The 26,695-nt window shown below is 37.0% G+C and overlaps 2 protein-coding genes and 1 long non-coding RNA gene across 5 annotated transcripts in view; 2 read left to right on the forward strand and 1 right to left on the reverse strand.

The window, feature by feature from the left end:
• CLGN (calmegin) overlaps window positions 1-12,608 on the forward strand; it is a 34,554-nt gene extending 21,946 nt beyond the window's left edge. Inside the window, exons 8-15 of one of the 2 annotated variants that reach the window (XM_066233037.1) lie at window positions 281-470; window positions 2,940-3,053; window positions 3,170-3,320; window positions 4,798-5,013; window positions 6,195-6,320; window positions 6,521-6,680; window positions 7,642-7,739; window positions 9,446-12,608. In XM_066233037.1, coding sequence (XP_066089134.1) covers window positions 281-470; window positions 2,940-3,053; window positions 3,170-3,320; window positions 4,798-5,013; window positions 6,195-6,320; window positions 6,521-6,680; window positions 7,642-7,739; window positions 9,446-9,526 — 1,136 coding nt within the window. In that variant the 3' untranslated portion in view covers window positions 9,527-12,608. The remainder of the gene's footprint in view (window positions 1-280; window positions 471-2,939; window positions 3,054-3,169; window positions 3,321-4,797; window positions 5,014-6,194; window positions 6,321-6,520; window positions 6,681-7,641; window positions 7,740-9,445) is intronic. The other variant, XM_066233039.1, reaches the window with a different exon arrangement.
• Window positions 12,609-13,281: 673 nt separating this feature from the next.
• SCOC (short coiled-coil protein) overlaps window positions 13,282-26,695 on the reverse strand; it is a 31,119-nt gene continuing 17,705 nt past the window's right edge. Inside the window, exons 1-4 of one of the 2 annotated variants that reach the window (XM_066233043.1) lie at window positions 17,794-17,896; window positions 16,243-16,314; window positions 15,838-15,921; window positions 13,282-13,743 (exon numbers count right to left, since the gene is read on the reverse strand). In XM_066233043.1, the coding sequence (XP_066089140.1) occupies window positions 13,601-13,743; window positions 15,838-15,921; window positions 16,243-16,264 (249 nt within the window). In that variant the 5' untranslated portion in view covers window positions 16,265-16,314; window positions 17,794-17,896 and the 3' untranslated portion in view covers window positions 13,282-13,600. Of the gene's footprint in view, window positions 13,744-15,837; window positions 15,922-16,242; window positions 16,315-17,793; window positions 17,897-26,695 lie in introns of those variants that run through there. The other variant, XM_066233041.1, reaches the window with a different exon arrangement.
• On the forward strand, window positions 18,125-25,920 carry LOC136306527 (uncharacterized). Its single transcript, XR_010725652.1, has 3 exons — window positions 18,125-18,230; window positions 25,655-25,695; window positions 25,781-25,920. It is a non-coding gene; the product is annotated as an uncharacterized lncRNA (long non-coding RNA).

Genomic DNA, 26,695 nt, shown 5'->3' on the forward strand with positions numbered 1-26,695 from the left:
AGCTGTCTGGTTGTATGAGTCCCAAACTGAGCTAGCTACTGGATATTTTTATTTGAGAAGTAGTGGAGTATTTTATTAAGTTGTTATCACTTAATATTTTATCTTTGATTTTAGAAAGCACTAAATCTAGTGATTTCAGCGTATGTTGATTTAATACGTTGGTAACTCATCTATTTCTGCCTGAGAGAGAATTTTACCTGTGAATTTTAGGGTAGCTTTATTATTTAGATTATGTTTTAATGTCTGTTAATATGATAACTATATTTAAATTGCTCTTTAGTGATGAATCCAGATAACACATTTGAAGTATTAATTGATCAAATAGTTGTAAACAAAGGAAGCCTTCTAGAGGACATGAGTCCTCCTGTCAATCCTCCCAAAGAAATTGAAGATCTCAGTGATGAAAAGCCTGATGATTGGGATGAAAGAGCAAAAATCCCTGATCCGTCCGCCACCAAACCAGACGACTGGTAAGCGAGGAATTCAGTAGTAAAGCAGTATTTGGCGTATTAAGTAATGACAAAACAGATAAGTGTACAACCAATGAAATGTAGACTTTAAACTTCAGAGCTACTCACCTTGATTATTTTGTCTGAAATGCTTTTTTGAAACGGATTTTGCACTTCCCTTTTTAATTGTCTTAATTTTTATCTTAATATTTTAATGTTGCTTTTTTCAATATACTTTCATTTTCATGCTTTCAGTTCTGTAGGCAGAAAATTCCGTGACTTTAAAACACCAACACTTTAATTTCTAGTTTAATCTTCATCATGTGTGCATATTTTACATAGTTGTAGTCTTTTCCATTAATTAGTATTAAAACAGGCATATCTTCAACATCTTATAAAACTTTATAGGATTCACTCATACCAGTTTGTTTAACTGTAATTTTTTTGCTAGCTAAGTTTTTGTGTCATTTTCATTCTACAGGATTATGAATATTTTTCCTAAAAGAAATGTATTCAGTTCCTAAGTGCCCATAGCTTGAGTTCAGATGGTGAGATACCTGTATGTCTCTCCACTTACAAAGGTATTTTTTGTCCTTAAATATGTTCTATAATTTCTCCATAAAGATCTTGATACATTTATTCCTAAGAACCTTATTTTTTTCTGCTGATTGGGTAACAGTTATGGTTTTGCTAAGTAGATTATCTGTCTTCTTGTATTTAACCCACCATATTACTTATCTATGTTGTGTAACAAATTACCTTAAAATTTAGCAGCTGAAAACAAGATAACTCATTCAGTTCTTGAGACATCAAGATAAGGGAGTGGCTAGCTGAGTGGTGTGAATACTAAGTATGAGTTTATAAAATTCTGTTCTTAGTTTCCTAAGAGTATTTTTTTCATGATTGGAAGTTGGATTTTATAAAAAAATTTGCATCTATTAAGATGAGCATATTGATTTTCTCCTTTATTTTCTTAGTATGATAAATTATATTGCTTGATTTTCTAATGTTGGGCTAATATTACCATTCACTTGGTCAATAAATATTGTCCTTCATATATTTGCTGAATTCTAAGTGCATTTTCTGTCAGATGCATTGAAGTATAATTTTATACCGTTAAATTTATATATTTTGCATATAGTTCTGTTAGTTTTTATGAACATATACAGTGATGTCTCTACTACCACAATCGTGATATAGAATATTTACGCATCCTAAAAGGTTCCTTATATTTTTTTTTAGTCAGTTTCTTAAATAATAAAAAAATCACTTATTGGTATATCATCTCATGAATTTATTCTATCAGAAAAGGTAGGACCCCATCCCTCCTTGTGTAGGTTTCCTAACATTGCTTCAGATTTATTTCCCTAAAAAGTATACCCTGGGAAATAAGCTTGCCCCTAAGTGAGGGAAACTGCATATAGAAACCTCATTCTGGTTGGTGATTAGATTGAGTTGTCCTATATACAGTGCTAAAATAAATGCTCCCTTCAATTTTAAAATCTGGTTACTCTGAACTCTCAGAGACTCAAGATAACATGGATATCAGGCAAGTACAAGTCTTTACATATAGAGAGTTGATTGTTTCAGTTTATCTGGTTCGCTTAAGTTTTGTTTGGAAAACTATAACATAGTCTCTTGTTTAAAATTTCTACTTTTCTATGAAGATGAAAATTGTATTAGTAGTTCTTTTCATACATACTATGATTATATATTTTAGAATTTACTAAGTGTAATTTTTAAAGGAAAATATAAAATTGCTAAAATTAAATACAGTTTTAAAGTATTTCAGTAGGGAAGACCTTTATAAATATGACAAAATTGAAAAATTATATAGAAGAAAATTTTAAAAAATTTAACTACATTAAAATAAATTATTTGTATATGGCAAAAAAACCTCATCATGAGCTATAATAAAAAATACATGAGAAACTGGAAAATTTATTTTAGATTCATATAGTAGAGATCTGATTTCTTACTAATTTCTAATATATTCAAGCATATTTGTTATAACATTATTTGTATTACTAAGTTTTGGGGAATACTAAATGTCCCTCAAGAGTCGATAGGTTGAATAAATTAGGGTATAGCCACAAAATGGGAGACTATACAGCTGTTAGGAGGAATGCAGCAGATATGTGTGTGTATAAAATAGGGCGCCTAGAGCAGTCCTCACACATAGTCACCATCCAGTATGTATTTGTTAATAAGTGAGTTTTTAAGTGACCAAAGCAACATTTAACAACTTCCTATAGAATGTTATTTCTATAAAAAAGAACACATACATATTCTGTACATCTTCCGAGAGCACAACCGGGCAGATGTACAGAAGTCTGGCAAGTTAGCAGAAGATGTCGGGGAGGAGAGATAGGGACGTAGTGGGCACAGGCACAGAGGGTAGGAAATCCCTTTTGGTACTTTCTGAATTTTGTAACATGCCTTTTTCTACCTTCAAATAATTAATAATTGACATAAAATCTGTGTTTACAGGGATGAAAGTGAACCTGCCAAAATAGAAGATTTAAATGTAAATAAACCCGATGGCTGGCTTGAAGATGAACCAAAATTAATTCCAGATCCTAGTGCTAAAATGCCTGTGGACTGGTAAGCATTCTTCATCTTCAAAGGTCAAGTTTGTGCTTCTTTGCTTTGTTTTACTAGTGTATATGACTGACGGGAGAATTGAGGTTCTTATATTTGCTTTGTTCTACTACCCTAAGGAATGAAGACATGGATGGAGAATGGGAGGCACCTCTTATTTCTAACCCAGCATGTCAGGTTGGGTGCGGTGAGTGGAATCCTCCCATGATAGATAACCCAAAATACAAGGGCGTGTGGAGACCGCCAATGATAGACAATCCTAGCTACCAGGTAATGGCCACTAGTTCTAATCGCACTGTAGAGTCAAAAATGTTATTTCTGCTTTCTATCTAGTTATTGATAATGTTAACTTTAGAAAACTGATTTGTAATAGTATGCCTTGGCTATTGTAAGAAATCCAAGAAGTTAAACTCCAACTAATTTATATGTAAAAAGTAAAGCAGGCCCTGGCCAGGGAGCTCAGTTGGTTATGGTCATAGATCCCGATATGGCAAGGTGGCAGGTTCAGTCCCCAGTCAGGACACGTACAGGAATTAGCTAGTGAATGGATACATCAGTGAAACAACAAATCAACCTACTTTTCTCCTTCTCCCCCTCTTCCTCTCTTCTTTTCTTCCCCCACCTCTCTTTCCCTTCCCCCCTTCCTTTCTTTCTAAAATCAATATATAAACTATTCCTGCAAATACAGTAAAAACAATTCTCTCAGATTAAAAAGTAAAGCGTTCTTTAAGTTTCTGGAGAAACAAATATAAGAGCTGGAGATAAGTCACTTGATACTATATTATTCCCTAATAACTATTTGATGATCATATGGAATAAAGTTCTATTTTACAGTTAAATATAAGAAATGAGTTCTGGATCAAAAGAATTCTATTTAATGTGCTGCTTACTTTCTGATGTTACTGAAATTTGGATTTTTTCCCTAATATGAATCAGAAACATTTTGAGTGTACCTAACTTTTTGTAGTAGAAGTCCCTATGTTATTCTAATTTAACCCTGTATTTTTATCTAATTTTTCATTGACATTTTCTAACATGTATTATACATACGCAGTTACGTATTCTAGTTGCTCACTTTAGTTTTTCTTCATAGCATTTATCACAAAAATGTTTATTATGTCTTTAATGTCCGTCTCCCTCATTAGGCTTTAAGCTCCATAATACAAGGACCTTGTCCATCACTGTACCCCTAGCTCTGGTAGTGCTTGACACATATATGGGTTGAGTGAATCAGTGAGAAATCACACTGTTGAATTTATTTGATTTCATTGCATTTGATCATTTCAGATCTAATGGAACTTGATGCAGAATGATCGTTCTGAGGCTCAGCCATAACGGATTAATGATGCCTGTAATGGGCATATGTTAAAAGGGGTAGCTCCGTTTCTGCCAAACAGTTATCTCTTTGATTTGGGAAGTTTTAGTAACATCTTATCTTAAATAACTTGACTAAATGTAAAAACTTGTCTAAAGTAGTAGTATTTACGTGTGAAATTTACTCTAGTTTCTGTGTGTGTTGGATTTTCACTCCGCCTTTTTCTGCAGTTTAAAGTCAGTTCTGTTTTATAGGAACATCATGTACAGAATAAGAACAAGATTTTATTTCCAGTGAATTACTAATGAATTAATGTCAATTAAAGTTTTCTTTTTTCTCCGGCTGATTTCATTCAACAGCAACTGCCTCTTAAGTAGCATTTATAATGAAATTATTTTATTTGAAAATGTCTTCAAATTGCTTTTCTTCCAGGGAATCTGGAGTCCTCGAAAAATTCCTAATCCAGATTATTTTGAAGATGATCATCCGTTTCGTCTGACTTCTTTCCTTGCTCTTGGTTTAGAGCTTTGGTCTATGACCTCAGATATCTACTTTGATAATTTTATTATCTGTTCAGAAAAGGAAGTAGCAGATCACTGGGCTGCAGATGGTTGGAGAGTGAAAAGAATGATGGAAAAAGCGAACGAGGTATGGCACTGATCATATAGTAATAATAGGACTTGGTCCTGTTATAGTTATAGAAATTACCCTTAAAATATAAATATGTAATAATTACTAATTGCCAAAGAAATGCACTTAAATTTATAAAGACAGATATTTAGCTATATTATGATACAACTTTATTATAAACTATATAATGAACTACATATGTATATGTAAGTCTTCATTTCATTTATTAAATTATGATAGCTATAATGGAATTATTTGCTGTTTATAGAAATGATACTACTTAATATTTATATCTGTAAGTCTTTTTTTTTTTTAGCGAGAGACAGATGGGAAGGGAGAGAGATGAGAAGCATCAACTTGAAGTTGTGGCACCTTAGTTGTTCATTGATTGCTTTCTCATACATGCCTTGACTGGGGGCTCCAGCCAAGCCAGTGAACCCTTGCTAAAGCCAGCGACCTCTGGGTTCAAGCCAGTGACTATGGGGTCATGTCTATGATCCCATACCAAGCCGGCGACCCCGTGCTCAAGCCAGTGACCTTGGGGTATCCAACCTGGGTCCTCAACATTCCAGGTCAATGCTCTATCCACTGCACCACCACTTGGTTGAGCTATATCTGTAGTCTTTGTCTATAACTTTTTGTCACCTTGTCAATTCCAGGGTAGCAATAATTCTCAGATTGATTTTATTAATAAGTTCTTTACAAGTACAGACTGATTTATCAGAGAGTTGTATGCTTCCAAATGAACCAGATAATTTGGGGGGGAGGCAAAAGTAAGTTTATGGTTATTCATATTGAAAGTAATACAAAAATTAATAAATAGTAATACAATAATGAACTGTTTTGTGTACTCAAAACCATAAACCAACTTTTGCCCACCCTGAGTATATCCATAAAAACTAACTGCATCCTGAAATTTACCAAAAAAGAAAATTGTCATTATTCTTGCTGGTAGATCAGTGGTTTCCATCTATGTAGTAACATACCTTCTACTACAAAGTCTCCAGTAGCCATGCGTGCTAATAGTTAAAAGGTTTAAACTTTACAAAGTAAAATTAGGAAAATGAAGTAATGTTTTAGCTTAACAGGTGCACACTCCCTAATAGAAAACACCTGGGTAAAAGAGGTTTGGGGGTAGGCTGTATTTCCTAATGAAGGCTTGTAAAATCTGAAGAGGTTTCTGCTCATTTCTTCCACAGCCCGGTGTGCTCACACAGCTAAGGACAGCTGCTGAAGAGAACCCGTGGCTTTGGATCGTTTACATTGTGACAGCAGGGCTTCCGATAGCATTGGTCATTTCATTTTGCTGGCCAAGAAGAGCAAAGGTAAATAAAATAAATTTCCTCCAACTGAGAATAAAAACCTCTAAGGGTTTAAAAGTTCTGTGAATTGAGCAAGTGGTTCTTAAAAGTAATAAACTAAATTTTGTATAAATTTTTACTGTGTATGATGTTAGTTATTGCAAAAACCTTTTAAAAAAAGTATGTTGCCTTTAGTAAAAACAGCTTCTGTTAAACTACCACAGAAAAGATATGAAGATGCCGAGTATAAGAAAACTGATATCTGCAGACCACAAACAAAGGGAGGGCTAGAGCAAGCAATGAAGGAAGAGAAAGGGGCCCTGGAGAAGCCAGTCGACTTGGAAGAGGAAAAGAAGCAAAGTGATGGTGAAATTCTCGAAAAAGGTAAGACAGTGACAGTGATTTATAACGGGGACCCGAGGCGGAGCTCATGAAAATGTAGACAGCCTGGTGAACACTAGCTCTTGCCCTGGCTTCTTGTCAAATGTATACCATCTGAACCCCAAGAACGCGTGACTGTGGCAGAGGGGTCACGTCCCTGCCTGGGTGTTATGCCCTGAGCAGCGTCAATCTAGTCACTTCTAGGAAGACATTTAAATATTGTCCAGTTGCTTACAAGCATAGCAACTGTAAGTCCCATATACTGTAGCTTCATTCAAGAACTTTTCTTGCCTCCAAGAGTGCAGATGAAATGGGTGGTGGAGACCACGGCCTCTGTACTGGAGAAACAGGTGGAAGGCAGGTGGCTGCAGCCACAGAACCAACACCGAGTCTGCCGATGGCTGTTGTTCATCGGATGGCTTGTTACAATAAGTGATTTGATCTCCCGGAAGGATTGCTGAATCATATGTCCCCTTCCCACCCTCCACTAAGCTCCTGAAGATGTTAGAACTAAGGAGCTGAGGCTTTTGGTGGCTCTCCATTGGGACATCCTCATGCACAACTAGATAGATGTAAAACTGTCAATATTTGAACCCTCTGTGACTTAAATTATGTCTGTTTTAACTTAATAGTTGATGGAACAGTTAATTTAAAAACAATAATCTAGAAATAGACACATGTAAATTCACACCTGTAACACACACATACAGATTCTTTGGTTGTCATATTACATACAGACTGAATGCTTAAGAGTAATTTAAAACTGTCCCTTTCCTCAAATAGGATTTATTTATAAAATGTGGTAAAATAATGAGTATTTGTAATTAATTTTTATAAAGTTCTAATGAAAGAATTCACTTTTAAACATTGAAATTTAAATAAACTCCCCTTTTTGTATTTAATACTTTCAGTAGCAGAATTCTAATTCATCCAGCCCTTGCCTTTAATAAAATCTGTATTCCAGAAGAAGCTGACCCTGAGGAAAAGAGTGAGGAAGAAATTGAGATCATAGAAGGACAAGAGGAAGGCAATAAATCAAATAAGTCTGGGTCAGAGGATGAGGTAAGAACTCTAACAGAAAACAAATGAGTTTTCAGTATGATCATTATCCAAAAAATTATTTCAATAAAAGCAGCAATCTCGTTTGTGAAGGATTTTTTCATATTTTTTTGAGCTTTCTTAAGAGGCTCTGTATTTTTTTTTAGATGTGTCTGTAAAAAAGGCAAGAAAATTCTATTATTTATATCCTTTTAATGCCTAATAAAACAGTATAAAGTAAGCCTTTGCTTTACAAAATATAAAGAGAGTGCTACATCTATAAAAAAGCATGACTTTATTATTAAAGTAGTCTTTTGAATGGTATAATAAACAGCACTTAAATATTTAAAAGGTAATTGTGTTTATTACAATTTTTCTTAATAGCCATTGTAAAAACATTGTCTCAATAATTTCCATCGTCCACTTTGAAATATTTCATTCATTTGAGGAGCTGAGTACTGACTTGTTGTTTTTCTCAAATCTTTAGTAAACTAGTTTTCCCGCTAACTTGATAGATCTACCCCTTTTTATATCCTGATATGTAGCAGTACTTTTCACAGTGCCTTTTTCTAATCAGTTGTAATGGAGTCAGAAACCATCCAGGGTACAATTCAGAATCAGAACTTTATTTTAAAATCAGCATGCACCAAATGCCCGTGCTCTCTACTTCTCCAGCCCATAAGAACGACATAATAGTGCCTCCCAGTCCCCACTAGGGAGGGGAACAGCACAGTCTGGCCTGGCCTCTTGCAGATGATGCAATAAACTTTCTATTTTGTCTATTTGAACAAATTTCCCAAATAAACTTTTTATTGTTATTGTTTTCTAAAGCTTATTCAGAACCTATGGCTGGTGACTGGTCTTAACTGTCTTGTGAGGTTATAAAGAGATCATTACCTAGTATGAATATCCACATTTAGAGGAGGCTGGATAAAGATAATTTCTTCCAGAATGGAGTTTTAAATAACCATTGTTTCAACTGTCATTCTCTAAACAATAATAGTTGCAATTATTCACTTGAGTATATAGTCTACAGTTTTGCTTCACAAAATATTTTGTGTACCTTAAAAAAATATCTTAATTCCATCTTCCAGTCTTTTAGTCTTCTTATATAAGTTAGTGAGCTAAAATCAGCCAATTTTTATATACCATAACCGAGAGATCTCTTCTGTATAAGTAATACCTATATTATTTTATATTGCATCACAAGTTTAATTTATGTATAAGTGCTTATTCTAATCTAGGAGGATGAAAGTTAAAGGGAAAATAAAACCATAAATTTGATGTTTCCCTTTCTTCTCTTCAAATTTTTGTCAAAGTAGTATGTGCCAGAACTTCTGTAAAAGCCCCTGTAAAACCACCTCAACAATTCAGTACTTACAGAAATGATGTGAGTAGTTAGTGCTTAATAACCCACAGTGAAAATATCACATAACCTTTCATTTTGACATTGAGATTAAGTTCTAAATCATAAAATAAAATTGTGAGTTGAGTTGGTAGCAGTATTCCTTGTCAGGTGCATATTTGAGAAGCAGTCATTCTAAAAATGTAATCATGCCAAAAGATGAACAATGAAAACATAATTTATATACACATATTTGGACAACTGCTTGAAGTAAAGGAGCATATATATGATAGTATTTTAGAGAATAAGAACTATATTATTGATTCCTGTCTATTAGTTTACATACTATATGAAAATAGGCATTGTCATCATTCTCTTTTTCCAGATGAAGGAAGCAGATGAGAGCACAGGGTCTGGAGATGGGCCGGTGAAGTCGGTACGCAGGAGGAAGGTGCGGAAGGAGTAGACTGCTCCGCCGTCTCATTTCCTCAGAGGAACGTGCATTCTGAAACCAGCGTGTCAGGCTGAACTTGAATCGATCTACGCATCTTCCTTCTAATATCTAGTAATGTTATTCTTTCAGACGTCCATTTCAGACATCCATTTCAGACACCTTGAAGTTACCTGGTCTTTGAATTTAGAATAAAAGTGGCACATTGCATGTCAGATTTAAGAGATTGATATCATTAGAAGTTACACAGTTTTGATAGTTTGGAGAAAGTTTTGGTTTGTACAGAGCAAAATAATATGCAGCAGCTTCCCTGCTATTGGAAAAAAATCAGTTCTGAGAATTTCCCCTTCAACGGCTCTCCTACAATATAACAGCTAGTTCTACCACAAAAATGAGTGTGTCCTGTTATACAGAGCTAAATGCAATAAAGTTTCTGTATGCTTAATTCTGTCAACATTTGAAAGCGTGGTGACACACATATACCTAGTTTGTGTTAAATTATAGTTATGGTCTGTTCACTTAAATTGTAAATTCCTTTCAAGAGGCGCTTTGTTGGCAGACAAGTCAACAAAACAGAAAGGCCTGTCATTCACAGAATCACTGGTTGATAGTACAGCGGCGTATTTTACATTTGAATACAAAGATAATAGGTTCATCAAAACAAATTTTCTTTAAGCTTCTGTAGTTGTTTTATGCCAGTATGGTTTACACGACTCAGAGTATTGCTTATATGTACATTGCTCTTGAAAATATATTTTTTCTTCTTTAATATATGTCCACTTTAATAGGTAAGTTATTATTGGGAGGCTTTATTTTTATGATCTTTAAGAAGTTATAATGGCTATGAATTTTTGTCTTGCCTTTTTTCCTGACAAATTCAAACCTACTTTGTCTATTCTCTCTTCTAGCTTCAAAAAAGTGTCTAAGATAGATAGCAGCCATAATTACGATTGCTTCTCATTTTAAACTGTCATATATAGTTACCAAAGGTCATGGAACAGTATAATAGAGCTGTGTTGTTCCATTTAAAATATTTTAAGCTTTTGTGTTTGGGTAACAGGTTAGACCCTTTGGAAGGTGATCTAAACCTCTGGGACTACAAAACGACTTTAATACTGATAGAGGACTCGATACTCGATACTGTTCAGGTACTACTCTGGATCCCTTCATGGACATGTACACCTCATCTCTGGGCAAGCACCAATCACGTTCCCACCCACCCCCTCCCCAGCAGTGCATTTAGAGCATATGTATAAGGACAGTGAGTCTCCAGCTTCTTTCACTAAAGGCAGTCAGACACCGCCCACTTATTTCAAAGACTAAATTGAAAATGAAAATAAGTGCTTTATTCCATCACTGTGTTCTGAACTGCCATAAATTAGTGGTGGCAATCTTAATACATAGTTAACCATACTTTGTATTTATTTAATACTAACTGCACACATCTTGCAAGAACCCCCTTTCTGGCTTTGTATTTGGAATATCCAAATGAACTAGACATATTGAATGATTCTAGATGAGTTTCAGAAAGTAAGCTACTTCAGGAGACAAATCCTTTATTATGGAAACCCCATCAGATAGGTATCTTGTATTTGAACTTTTTTTTTTCTCTGAAGACTTATTAAAGCTTTTATTACTTTCCTGGTTGAAGATCCATTTTAATTTTAACATTTGGTTCAACTCCAAGAGCTTGCAGTGGTAAAAATCTGAGGAACCAGTCTGGCAAGTCCCTGTTCCTTCCTGTGCATGCACCCTCTGGGACCACAGCTGACAGGGTTAACAGAACTTCACCTTGAGCGTGTGTACTGGGTCCATGCTGGAGACAGACAGTCTTCCTTAATAACAGGATAGCTTTGTCCTTTTACCCCTAATCTGACTTGAAAATGACTTACATTTTGTCCTTTTCTCTAATAAAGGAGAAAAATATAATTATATTTTGCTTTTATTTTAGTTGGGGTCTTTCTTACTTGACCAGCCTAAAGTAGCTTCCTTTTTCTTGAATTATTTTTTTTAGATAGCCTTGCTTCCAATGGTTGTTTTTCTAGGAAGAGACAATTACTAGAATTAGTGGCTTTTTGAAAATTTTGCATCTATGCATCCTGCACTTTTCTGCAAGTTAGAATGGCGATAATTAGTGTGGCTTGGAAGTCATGGTTAGAAACGCCAGAGCTCTCTTCCAGTCTGCTAGCTCGCAGCACTCACCTCAGAACTATTAGTTGGGAGAAAAACTTCTGTATTACTTATCAGAGTAGCCTAACCTAAAAACTACAATTACTTTTCCCCTGGAAATATCGGATCCGTCTTTGAATTCTTTGCTTTTATTTTTTAAGTTAATGTATAATATCTTGTAATATTTGTTTTAATAAAATTGCTATTCCCCTAAACATCCAGTAATTTGGAACTTAAGGAACACATGCTACTTCCCTGTGGCCTTGAACAACCAGGAATACACCACTGTGCCACCCAGATACTTGGGTGACTATGTCAAAACACACACAATTTCGGAAACAGCTTTTTATTAAACAGCAAAGCGAAACTGCAATACAATTTTAAATGTTTATAAATTAGGTCACAAAAGGGATGCAAAATGTTTTGCAGCATGATGATATATATATTCATACAGCTCAAGTCATTCACTGAATCATACACCAATACAAACATAAGTTTATTCTATGATTAAAGAAGCCCAAATCTAATATAAGCTATATTAATGAATCTCTGTTCCTATTTAACATCTTAACATTACTTATGACATTAATTTTCTAGCAAGTGGAATCTACAAACTAAATTTTTAAAAATTTTTAAAGAATGACAAACTCTGCAAACTAGTAGCTGGGCTTACAGAAACTCTGAAATAGTGAAATAAAATACTGAGAACATGATCACTTATTATACATGTAAAACTCTCCCAGTTCAGTCAAGATTCTGATACTAATACACTCAAAGGATTTTGCAAAAATTGACCTACTGGATACTATAAATATACATCAAGCCAAAACGCTTTGTGACTATTCTAGATGTGGTTTACAGTCAGTCAGACTCAATCCACTCATAATTACATTCCCCAGACAGTCCAATCTGTGCCAGATAACACAAATCGGGAGAAAAACATCTGGACTTGGTGACTTAATATTTACTGAATACTTTTTCCATACTATTTTTATTTTTCCTCAAAATCTTCTCTTTCAAACATATGCACAACCAAAGCTTATCTTTTCAGATACCAAGTTATCTATATAAAAGGAAGTTTCAACAACAAATTTTCCCAATTAAGCTTCAAGGAAAAAAAAATCTTCATTTGTATAGCTTCAGCTTTCAATTGATTCAAGAGAAACCAACAATCCTGTCTAACCCAGTACTAAATACAGTCATGCACCATTTAAGGACAGACATACGTTCTGAGAAAAGCGTCATCAGGGAACTTTGTTGTGCAGACGTCATTGAGTGCACTCACACAGTGTAACTGACTACACACCTCGGCTACATGGCATGCCACCCGTCACAGCTTCAGTCTGTCATCAACTGAAATGTCATCATGTGGGCACATGGCTGTATAACAAATATAAGTTTCAACAATAGAGCTCAGGTTACTCTCATAAATGATTGACTACTAAAATCACTTTTACAAATGTTGAAACCAGCCTTTCCTTCGGGGGAGGGGAGTGTGAAGGAAGCAGTCAATGGAGAAGAGGCACAAGATGGTAGACAAGGTACATAAAGCTGTGCATTCAGTACATGATTTGGTCACTTTTTCACAACATGGTGGTTATTTTCCTGTATCTTCTATGCCTCTAATAAAAGCGCTAAACCTATAAATCAAAGCAAATTTGATAAAACAATGTTCATTATCAAGTTTCATAAATATATGCATTTCTAATTATAAAGTCTCTACAACGTGTTTTCATAGACTAACATAATACACAAACTCATGGAAGTCCTCTGTTATGCTCCTGACTTTGCCTAAATCTGACATTATCCTCATAAATATTCAACTAAGCCACAAACAAAAGTACTACAACGTCTGGAATCTATGCACGTTGTAAAGAAAAGAGACGAGCAGCAATTCCGTGAGACAGGGATCTCAACCCCTTACTTTCTTTTGCTCTTTGTGTCAGTCGTTTGAAAAACACTAGAAGCTGACATGAGGTTTTCTATATATTGTCCAAGAACTTGGTTTTCTGACTTTAGCTTCAGATTTTCTTCCTTAACTGCATCTACTCGTGCAGACAGATCTATATTAAAAACAAAAAAGCCCATTATCAATAAAATGATATTATAAAATGCTTAAGATTCATTTCTAAGAGAACACAACCGTTAAATTTTAAGTTTTAAATTCAGATGAGAAGGTAACAAAGTAAAGTGCAAATCAATAGCCAAAATTCCTAAAGAGATTTCACGGTAGAATCAATGTTCTTTGTAAATGGCATTTATGTTGACTACTTAATTCTTAAAATTACTATTTAAAACATACAGACTGTTCTTAAAATGTGAATTTGGGTTCATACCCTAACATCTCCACTAGTAAAGTTTAAGAAAAGGTGGTAGGTGAACACAACTGAATTCATTACTGGATACAGAGTTTCCAAGCAATTGAATATTTTGTATTTTTACATTAGCAAGAAATTCCAAAAGATGCAGTTCTTGATGATAAAACATCACCTATACCCATTCATGAAACAACTAAGAACTGGGTGCCCTCTAGAGCCAGGCTCTGTTCTAGAGGCAACAGTAACGAAAAGGAAAGGCCCCTGTCCTCACAGGGCTGACTTTCTGAGGTGCATGTGGGCACATATGCATTGAGGGGGCTCCAAGTGGTGATCAGGAGAAAAAGCAAGATGGAAGAAGCAAGATCAGAGAAGCAAAAGGGAAGCCGCCCATTCATACAGTACAGTCAGGGACAGGTATTTTGATCAAGGAAATTTTATCAGAAATTTAAAGTGAGAGAAAGAGCCTAGAGATATGCAAATAACTAGAGGAAAAAGAGTGACCCAGAGGGGAACAGCAGCTACTGAGCCCCTGAGCAAAGGCACACGGTAAGAAGTGTGTGCAGTAGAAGGGGGCAGTGTCTGCAGCAGGGTGGACGAGGCCTTGCATGTGCACGCCGTGGCTCTGAAAGGTAAGGGGGAAGGAGACTTCCAAAGTAACTGGCTTTTATTAATTGTAACACAGGAAGTCACTGGAACAACATGATCTGCTCACTTTGATGTCAAAAGAAAAAAATCTCAATTTCACTAAAAACAAAATGTTGCTGTGTTAGTATTAATTTTATGTGAAGCATTTAGAAAATGAAAAAACTCAGATCAATTCCCTTCATCTCTGAGGTTTTAAGTACAAGTGGACTTAGTAACACAATGCAGGGGCTTTATTAAAAGGGGCTCTCATACTAAAAAGCATTATGTTAGACCTTAAAGAGGGAAGCTTAAGAACATTATTTGACTTTCTTACTGAAACATACCTGTTCTTTAAAATCACCAGCCAAGCCCTGGCCTATTGGCTCAGTGGTAGAGCGTCGGCCTGGTGTGCAGGAGTCCTGGGTTCGATTCCCGGCCAGGGCACACAGGAGAAGCGCCCATCTGCTTCTCCACCCTTCCTCCTCTCCTTCCTCTCTGTCTCTCTCTTCTCCCGCAGCCAAGGCTCCATTGGAGCAAAGTTGGCCCGGGCACTGGGGATGGCTACGTGGGCTCTGCCTCAGGCACTAGAATGGCTCTGGTTGCGACAGAGCAACGACCCAGATGGGCAGAGCATCGCCCCCTGGTGGGAGTGCCAGGTGGATCCTGGCCGGGTGCATGCGGAAGTCTGTCTGACTGCCTCCTGGTTTCCAACTTCAGAAAAATACAAAAAAACCCCCAAAAAACAAACAAACAAAAAAAGCCAGTCAAAGCTATGGGCAGGAAGGGGGAAAAACTATTGAAATGGACTTGAAATGTATACTTTTTAAACTGTGTACAATAACAAAATGTAACATCAGAAAGCCTTACAATTTCAATTAATTCAGGGGTCCCCAAACTACGGCCCCCTGAGGCCATTTATCCGGCCCCCGCCGCACTTCCAGAAGGGGCACCTCTTTCATTGGTGGTCGGCGAGAGGAGCATAGTTCCCATTGAAATACTGGTCAGTTTGTTGATTTAAATTTACTTGTTCTTTATTTTAAATATTGTATTTGTTCCCGTTTTGTTTTTTTACTTTAAAATAAGATATGTGCAGTGTGCATAGGGATTTGTTCATAGTTTTTTTTATAGTCTGGCCCTCCAACGGTCTGAGGGACAGTGAACTGGCCCCCTGAATTAATTGATGTTATTCAAGAAAACTACAACATGCAAGCTAACCTTCAAGTGTGTGTTGGAGTTCCAACACTTGATTAATAAGTCGTGTTTTTTCCTCCAGTTCCACCTGATTTTCAGCATCCACTGCTGTAATAAAAAAGGTTCAAATTTGCTATTAATATTTGATACCATTTATATAGTGTAGCACTTAAAAGATCTGCAAAATGTTTTATATTATCTAACTTGACTTATACAGGAGCCCTATGAAGTAAAAAGTTCTATCCCCACATTGCAGATAAGGACACCAAGCTAAAGATAAAGTGTTTTTGCCAACACTTCACAGTTAAGGGACAGAAGTTGCCTCTAGTCCTCTGCAGAACTAATAGATATATATAAATATATAAGTAAATTAGCCAAATCCAAAACTGTAAACATTCTTCTCTATTCAAAGGAAAATAAAGAACATACCATCCATGTCAGCATTCATCATCTTGGGTAACAAACTTTTGGGCCTTGGATACAAAATCCTTGATGAGTGTTCTGCAATAAGAAAAAAATGATAAACTCATAGAGAAATAAAATGTCAGCTTGTTTTTCAAAAGAAAATTATGTGACCCAGTAGGACCATTTCACATGCTTTACTCTAAGAAGAAAATAAACACCCAATGGGTAAGTAAGCAAAGGATATGTGCAAATAGTTTAGAAAGAGAAGTAAACAGAAGAAAATGCTGTTTGTTATAAAAAACAAAACAAAACACGTAATACCATTGTCCACTTATTTAAATTTTTAGACAATGATCAATGTTAGCAGTTATGGAAGAATTACTAAAATAAAGTCGGGTATTCATATACTAAATACTTCACATATATTATTAAGTCATCAGATCCATGGAGGACATTGCAATTTACAGATGTGGACACTATCTCAAAAAAGGCTGTATCTTGCCTTAAACTTTAGAGCCAATGTCTGTACCAATTATTTGAACCTAGGTCTAACTGTAAAGTCACTTTATCCATTATGTAATGGAAGAAACTTTAAATACAAGCCTTACCTAAATTTGCCAAACATTTTGCAACTGTTGATGTCAAAATCCTTTGCTAGTTCTACTAACTAAGTAACTGAAGATAAATTTCACTCCCTTCAAGCTGCAGTTAACTGTCAACATGTTTAGTTCGGGTCCGTTCAAGTTCCGACTTGTTCTAGCTACACAAATCCCCAAATTAAGGAACTGTTCGGCCAAACGAGGGTCTGAACGGCAGCTAGAGCCCCAGAAAACGACTCTCTATGTTCAGCTTAATGACTCCAGGCGCAGAATGCACAGAGATAGCTGCAGGTCCTCAGGTACAGATAGGCGCGGGGACCCCGCCTAGCACGCCCTCAGGCCTGTGACGTCACAGAGCCGGAATCCAGACGAGGTACAACAAAAGCCCTGCCGCTCAGGAATGCATCTTTCTCGGTTCCCATGCTAACTCCCCGAAACTAGTTCCGCCGGGCCCGGGAGAAGCCCACGAGAAGCTGACCCGGGGGCCGCCCTACCGCCTGGAGAGACGTCGGAGCCCTCCCCGGGCCGTTCACCTGCCGGCCGCCCCGGCCCGGTCCGGCGGCCTCTCGCCCCACCTGCCGGGGTCCGCACAGCAGTCCGGCCCCGGCCCACCTCGACCCCGGCCCCGGCCCCGCCAGGCCAGGCGCACCGATACCCTCGCTCCCCCACGCCCCTCCCGCCGCCCCATCTCGGCGTGGGGGTGGTGGACAACGGCTTCGGCCTCGGGAGCTGCGGGGACCGGCGGCAGGATGCCCCCGCTCCGAGGAGCCTCTGGGCCCGGTGATGAGACGAGAAAAGGGGGCCGCGCGGGGGTCCCGCGGGGAGCCGGGTCGCCGCCGCCCACGGACGCCCAGGCCCGAGGCCGCTCATCCTGAACCCCTGTGCGTCCAACTGCATCCTGAGTGCCCCGCCCTCGGGGCCCTCCACAGTACCGAGGCCGCACCTCCGGCCGTCCGGGGCCCAAGACGGCCCTTACCTGCCGCTGGAGGCGCTGGGAGGGGCAGGGACAGGGAGGATGCTTCAGACCGGGACACCCGGAGCTACTGACATCGGCAGCTCCTCCCTCTCCGCCCACGGAGCGTGCGCAGCGCCGGGAGTCCCGCCCCCTCCCACCAATCGCCACTCAAAACGGCACGCCGGCGCATTGGCTGCCCGGTGCTCCTATCACCCTCTCTCCAAGCTCCGGGATCCATCTTTTGCCAAAAAAAAGGGGGGGGGGGGGACATTGGCACCCAATCAGGGTTGAGATAGTTGTGGGCGGGTCCTGGAAGAGCAACAACCAATGACAGCGCAGAAGAGAACTTAAGCTTGAGAAAGCGAATCCAAGCGCAGGGTTTCTTCTGTCTCAGCGGGAGCGTGAAAATTGGGGTCGGACATTCACTATGGAAAATTCTGAGAGCTGTCATGAAGGAGGTCGGTAAAAAGAAACTGGGCAAAAGAGAAGTTATCAAATGTAAGGAAAGGACATTTATGGATGTAACAGATAAAGAGAGCCAGAGTAATTCCGTGGTTCCTCAATTCTAAAGGTAGACTTTTCTATATTTCCCCCCCAAGTCGGAAAGCTCCCAAATGTACCCCCAGTAGATTTTTCTTCTCTGCAACCCCTCCAAATGCATAATACACCTGATCATTTCATATTTTAGAGCTGAGATATCTTACTAGTACTTTGGCATTTGGCGCTTTCTTTCACCGTATTCCATGTTGACTCGCAACCACCCACAGGTGAGAACAAGGTAGTAATAATGCCTTAGTGTTTTGACTTGGGCACATTCTCCGGAGTTCTAGGGGTGATCCTCATATTCTTGGCTTTTTAGTTATGATACAGTTTGGTGACGTATGGCCTTAATCCTTTTACGGACTATATTAAAATGTATATTTTTAAAAAACTATATTTCAGTAGTGTTAAGTATATTCACATTGTTCTATCAATTACCAGAATTCTTTCATTTTGCAAAACTGAAACAATATACCCATTAGACAACAATTCCCCACTTAGCTCTCCCCTGGCACCTGGCAACAGCCATTCTTTCTAAGCCTGAATAATATTCCATTATATACATGTATTTTGTTGATCCATTCATCTGTTAGTGCACACTTGGGCTGTTTCCACCTTTTAATTATTATGAGTGCTGTTATGAACATGGTGTGTGCAATATCTCTTTGAGAGACTGCCTTCAATTGTTTCAGGTATATATCCAGAAATGTAATCACTGGATCATGATAATTGTTTTGAAAGCAACTTTTAAAAATGTAGTAGTGACATAAGAATAAAGAGAAAATCAGGAGAGTTCCTGTACCTGCAGATTGGTATACAGTAAAAGTGTCTGAGAAGGAATATATTTGGTGAGGTCGTGGGAAAGATCTCTTCTTTACCGTTGGGAGTGTAAGTGGTGCAATAACTTTATTAATTGGCTTTCGAAAAGAGAAACTATGGTGGTTCTAGTTAAATGGGCCATTCATATAAAAATATGAAATTATATCCTGATCTCACACCACAAATACAATTAAATTCCAAGGGAAATAAATGTAAAATGTGATATACAAAGGTAAACTTTTAGAAAACGGATGTCTTTATGACGTCACCATAGGGAAGAATTTGTCAAACCAGTCAAAACAGCACCATTTGTTAAGGAAATTATTTTAGATTTTGATTGTTTTACAAACAGAAGAGCTAAAAATTTTAAAAACCCAAAGAGAAGACATTTTTAATCCAGTTAAAAACAAACCACAGACTGGAAAACTATTGTAAAGCTCTGAAAATATAAAGAATTCTGATAATTCAAGATTTTAAAAAATATATTCTAATAACATAAATAGGCACCTGAAAGAAAAGTAAAACTGAATGGCCAGAAAGGTTTTTATTAATGTTTATCTTCATGTGCAATCGTGGAAATTCATATTAAAACAAGATAAAAGTGTCATTTCATTAAGATGAAAAATCCTAATAGTGCTACAAAATAGCTCCGAAGCAAAAACTTACAGAACTGAAATAAGAGACTAACCCACAGCAGTAGTTGGAGACTTCATCACTCCCCTCACTGTAATTTGTAAACAAGTGTGCAGAAAATCAGTAAGGATACAGAACCCAGGTCCCAAACTTGGCTTTACATTAGACTCACTTGGGAATCTCTTAATAATTTCAAAGAAGAGGCTATACACCAACATAGTAAATTCTAATCATATTGAACAACTATAAAATTTAAAAATCAATAAAGCCAAAATATGACTCTTTTAAAGAAATTAAAAGCTCTGAATAGACTTTTCTTCTTTTAAAAATAAGAGAAAACATCATAAATTATAGATATCAAGAATGAAAAGAGGGATATCACTATAGATCCTATAAATATTAATATAGCATTTTAATGCTAATCAAGGAATATTATGAACAACCCTATAGCAATAAATTTGATAATTTGGAGGAAATGGACAAATCCCTTGAGAAAAAAAAATACAAAAGCTCACTCAAGAAGAATATGTGATATGAGTAGCTCTATATCTATAAAATATCATTACTAGGTTAACCTTCCCACAAAGAATACTCCAGAAATCAATGAACTCACTGGTAAAGTCTTCCAACTATTTTGAGAAATATAAATCTTATACAAACTCTTCCAGAAAATAAAATAGGAAAGAACACGTTTCAACTCATTTTATGATAACAGCATTCTGCTAATACAAAACCTAGATAAAGATATTAAAAGACATAAAATTGAACGTAGACACAAAAATCCAGAGCAATTATTAGGATACAATACAACAATTGTCCCTAGACAGAAAGCCTGGACAATTGTGGTTCTGGCCCCATGAGTGTCACTTCTCTGTGACTATAGTCTGAAACTGATTTTAAAATCCATATGGAAAAACAATCTAGAATAGCCAAAATAATTTTGTAAAAGAACCACAAAGTTAGAGGACTTGTAGTACCTTATTTTATGTCTTTCAAAGCTATAGCAATAAAGTAAATAGAGTATTTAGTGTAAAGACACACAAGTAAATGAAACAACAGAATCTGGGAATAAACTCACATATAACAGGATCAATTGATTTTCACAATGGTATCAAGGTAACTTCATGAAAAAGGATATATATATATTTTTTAACAAGCAGTGTTGGAACAATTGGATATCAGTATGGGAAAAAATGCACCTCAGCACCTATCCTCAACACCTACCTTATAGCATATACAAAAAGTTAATTTAAAATGGATTGTAGACTAAAATACAAAAGCAAAACTACAAATCTTCTAGAAGAAGACAGAGAAGAAAATTTTTGTCCCCTTAGTGTTGGCAAAATTTGACAAAGGTCCCCCCAAAAACAACTGTAACAGAAAAAAAATGATTACTTAAAGTATAAAAATTAAATTTTTCTGCTCTATGAAAGAAACCATGAAAAGATCATCTATGGACTGGGAAATCGATACACCATCTAATAAAGGACTTGAATTAAGACTATGTAAGAACTCTTTCAATCAGTATTTAAAAAATCACAGTAAAATTACAGAATACTAGTCAGAAAAAAAAGGAACAAAGTGCTGATATGAATGAACCTGAATTATATTATGCTGAGTGAAAACAGACAGAAAATGTACAAACTATGATTTTATTTTTTATTTTTTTTGTATTTTTCTGAAGCTGGAAATGGGGAGGCGGTCAGACAGACTCCTGCATGCGCTCGACCGGGATCCACCCGGCACGCCCACCAGGGGGCGATGCTCTGCCCATCCAGGGCGTCACTCTGTCGCGACCAGAGCCACTCTAGCACCTGGGGCAGAGGCCAAGGAGCCATCCCCAGCGCCCGGGCCATCTTTTGCTCCAGTGGAGCCTCGGCTGCGGGAGGGGAAGAGAGAGACAGAGAGGAAGGAGAGGGGGAGGGGTGGAGAAGCAGATGGGCGCCTCTCCTATGTGCCGTGGCCGGGAATCGAACCCGGGACTTCCGCATGCCAGGCCAATGCTCTACCACTGAGCCAACCAGCCAGGGCCCAAACTATGATTTTATTAATATAAAGTTCTAGAGCAGACAAAACTTATCTATGGTGCTAGAAGTCAGATCAGTGGTCACCTGTGGTGGAAGGTAAGTGGAGGGTTGGCCGTGAAGGATACCGGCAACTTCCTGGTGTAATGTTTATGACCTGTAACACCGTGATTGAAGTGGTGGTTACACAGTGTGTACAATTGTCAAAAGTCATCTCTTGTAACTTAAAATGTATGGATTTGATTACTTATTATATTCAATAAAACTGATGTTTTTATTATTTTTTCCAATGCTTTATTTTTTATTAATTTTATTGGGGTGACATTGGTTAATAAGATCTTACAGATTTCAAGTGTAACTTTCTATAATACCTTATTTTTGTATTGCATTGTGTGCCCACCACCCAGAGTCAAATTATCTTCTGTCACCATACATTTGACTCCCTTTACCCTTCAGTGTCCCCTACCCCTACCTCCTTCCCTCTGGTAACCACATACTGCTGTTCTGTGTCTATAAGTTTCAGTTTTATATCCCACATATGAATGAAAAAATATGATTATTAGCTCTTTCTGACTGACTTATTCACTTAGCATAATATTCTCAAGGTCCATCCTTGTTGCTGCAAACGGCAGTATTTCACCTTTTCTTATGGCTGAGTAGTAAGTATTCCATAGTGCATGTGTGCTACATCTTCTTTACCCAGTCCTCTTTCGAAGGACAATTTGGTTGTCTACATGTTTTGGACACCATGAATAATGGTGCCGTGAACATAGAGGGGCATATGTCTTTGCCAATAAATGTTTTCAAGTTTTCAGGATAGATACACAGAGAGGGATTGCTGGATCTTATGGCAACTATTCTTAATTTCTTGAGCAACTGCCATACGGTCTTCCATAGTGGCAGTACCAGTTTACAGTTCCACCAGCAGTGAATGAGGGTTCCCTTTTCTCCACAACTTGCTATTACCTGTCTTGTTCATAACAGCCATTCTAATACGTATGAGGTAGTCTCTCATTGTAGTTTTGATTTGCATTTCCCTGATAGCTAGTAAAGTTGAATGTATGAATTTCATATATCTGTTGGCCATTTATATCTCTTCATAGGAAAGGTATCTGTTCAGATCCTTTGCCCATTTTTTAATTGGATTGTTTGTTTGGTGTTGAGTTGTATGAGTTCTGTATATATTGTGGATATTAACCCCTTGTTGGAGCTGTTGTTTGCAAATATCATCTCCCATTCAGTTTGTAAAACTCATGTTTTTAAATGAGAAAAAGACTATCCAGGATTTCTTTAGGGTTTGCAATATGCTAAGCATGTTACATATGATAATTTTACTCAATACTTAAGCAATCCAGTGATGTAGGTATTATCAATCCCATATTGCAGATGAGAAAATCAAGAGCCAAAGGGTGTCTTGGCTAATATCTTATAGTAGTGATAGGCTGAATTCAAACCTATCTTTTTATCTATAAAGTGAGTATCATAATACCTACTTTATTGAATTGTTATTGTAGTAGGATTGTTAAAAGTAAGTAAAAATAAAGTACTGCAAAGACTTTCCAAATTGAAATGACTTTGGAACCACAGTCCTAAGAAGGTGGGTTGAAACTTGTAGGCTCAACCTAACCAACTCAAGTTTCTACTAAAACAAAAATACCATCATTCTTCACAAGACTGGAACAAAATCCGGGGACTCATAGTGTAACAGTCAAAATATCTAGAATCCAAGCCACAGTTATTCAGTTTATGAAGAACTGTGAGAGTCTCAATTTACATGAAAAGGACAATCAACAGATAACCAACACTAAGATGGCACAAATGTTGAAATTATCTGGAAAAGACTTTAAGCAACTATTAAAAAATACTTGAATAAGTGATCATGAAAAACCCTGAGATATAGGTTATAATTGAAAGTATAAGTGATACAATAGAAATTTTATATCTGAAAAATAAAACAATTGAAATCAAGACCTGTCTGCAAAGACTCGGTGGCAGGACGGAGATGAAGGAGGGAGGCGTAAACTGGAGGAAGGGTACCTCAGTAGAAATCAGTCTGAGCAACAGAGAGAAAAACCGTTGGGAAGAAAACACCCCAAGACCTCAGGAGGGAGAGACAACAGAAAAGATCATCAGAGTCCCAGAAACAAAGGGAATAGAATATGGTACTGAAATACGGGGGTTGAAAAAGTAGTTTTGCAGTGTTGAGTACACAAAACAGTTTATTCTTTTGGGTTAATAAAGCTTTTATAACACTCATAATCTGCATGCCTATGTATTTGCAGAAATGATGGCTCTCCAAGTTTGCAAAAAGACAATTCCGTAAGAGGAGGGGATGATTAGGGAAATAATGTCTAAAAGGCTCTGCAGATAGGGGGTAATGAAAAAGACTTTTGAGAAGCACTGATCTAGACATTGAGTACCAACACCCCTAACACCACAAAGAGACACGCGGGTAGCACTTACTTTCTGATGGAAGAAGGATGTACCACCACCTGGGAAATACTCTTGCCAAAAACAAACAAAAAGAACCCCACTCTCACCAGATCAAGCTCAAAGTAGCAATTTAACATAAAATGCAGAGGGCAGAGATATATATGTTAAATCCACCTCCTGGATAAAATTAGCAAGATCTGACTATGGAACAAAATAACAAGAGAAAAACAACAAAATATAAAGCTCTTTTCTTTAACAAAAAAACAATAATTTGCACGGGGGGGGGGGAAAATGGAAAGAAAGAAAACCTGTAAGTAGAAAGACAGTTAAAATACACATTTTTTAAAAACACATAAATCCTGTGGTTTATATAGGATGCACCCTTGAATGATAAAAACCATTAAAAAGATGCAATAAAATGATTGCCATAAAGTAGGAGATGGTTATTAGGGCATTTGGCTAGATAATTTAAACTTTAAAGCAGGCATCCCCAAACTACGGCCCGGCCCCCCACCACACTTCCAGAAGGGGCACCTCTTTCATTGGTGGTCAGTGAGAGGAGCACTGTATGTGGCAGCCCTCCAATGGTCTGAGGGACAGTGAACTGGCCCCCTGTGTAAAAAGTTTGGGGACCCCTGCAAAGGAAGTCTAAGACAAACAATCTAAAAAAGATAACATTAAAAAATAATAATGTTAGCAATATAACATTCACAAAATGTTGCTGATAATAAGATTTGCCCTTGAAATAACGAAACTGACACACAAAAAAAAGAAAGAAAAGTACATCCAAGTGAAGATCAAATGGGAGTTGAAATTTTGGCAAACTAGTCCTGAAGTAAACATTCATTAAACTCTTTTATTTTACACAGTGTTTCGTACTTGAATAATATTTTTCATTAAAACCTGGTTTAAATATAGGCACAGAAGTTATCTTCTTTTGGCTAAGGAAAGCATACAAGTACAAATGGAAACCACTGAAATTGCCCAGAAATATTTGGTTATAATGAACACTCATGTGATCTGGAATATGCATCTATTAATATTGTAAACCCTCTAAATAGAAGCATAAAATTAAGGTATTTTCCACAGAGGATGGGGAACTCCAAACTGAAAAGTGTTATTACAAAGCAATGACTTAGGTGAGGAAGAAATGATTGATAACATAGAGAACTTCCAGATCATTTGGATCTTCCAATCTGAATACTGCCATAGTCCACATAAAAACTTCTAACTTATCTAAGTAATTAAAGGGGTCTAAACATACCTTGGATATTTTAAAAGTGAAATATGTTAAATGAGGCATTTTGATAACTTTCAAGTGTAAGCAGGTGTGTTTCCTGATACTTTAAGCTCATTAATTTGCAAAATGTGTTTCATCTCATTCCTAAATAAGAACTCACATTTTCCTTTCTACTTTTTTTCCCCCTGGAAAGGTTATTGAATTCATTGACGAATGAGCACTGTCCTGAATTTGGTAAGTAAAGAATATATTCTACTTGCTGAAACTTGATTTCAAAACTAGACGTAATAGTCCACCCTACTGTTATTTGGTAAATTAGGTTGGTCATGCCTGTGGTGGCGCAGAGGATAAAGCGTCGACCTGGAAATGCTGAGGTTGCCGGTTCGAAACCCTGGGCTTGCCTGGTCAAGGCACATATGGGAGTTGATGCTTCCAGCTCCTACCCACCTTCTCTCTCTGTCTCCCTCTCTGTCTCTCTCTCTCCCTTTCTCTCTCCTCTCTAAAATAAATAAATAAAATTTAAAAAATGATTTTAAAAAATTTAGGTTGGTCATGTATACTTTTATCAAGATCATTATTTCCTGGTAAAGAGCAATAGTTGGCTAATTTGATCAGAGTCATTTTCATTTATCTGTTCAATAGCTAAGAAAAAATTACCAGTGTATTTTTAGAGTTTCTCAAATGAGAATTCAGAGGGACATTAGGATCTCCATGGAATCAAGATTTGAACTTTGTGACAAAAATGAAAATAATTAGGAATGATTATGCAATCTTGATGTTTCTCTTTCTCTAGGCAAAGTCTTGTGTAATCAGTGTATCCCAAAATATACATGAATATAACCAGCTCTCAATTTGCAGATGCTGTTGCCTAGAACAAAGAAAGGTTTTTTAAAAAAAATAATGTTAATTAAATGGTTAATGTAACATAGCAAAAACTTTGATGTTGGTAAGCAAATGACTGACTTGGAAACCCTGATCTATCAAAAGTGGAACAAGCATTGGTTTGAAAAAAAGAAAACCTGGGTTCCCGTTCTGGCTCAGTCTGTATTTGTTCAATTCTTCATATGTTTGCTAGTTAGACAATTTATTGTAGTGTTTATTATGAGCTAGATAGTGCAATAGAGTGTCCAAATATTTGAAATTAACCATAAGCCGTTGGGGGGGTGAGTCACTTTACTATAGACCCGTTTCCTCAAGTGAGGAATTGGAATAGAGTTAATTCTGCTTCTCTAAT

The sequence above is a fragment of the Saccopteryx bilineata genome, chromosome 1, assembly GCF_036850765.1.
Source record: "Saccopteryx bilineata isolate mSacBil1 chromosome 1, mSacBil1_pri_phased_curated, whole genome shotgun sequence".
Lineage (NCBI taxonomy): Eukaryota > Metazoa > Chordata > Mammalia > Chiroptera > Emballonuridae > Saccopteryx > Saccopteryx bilineata.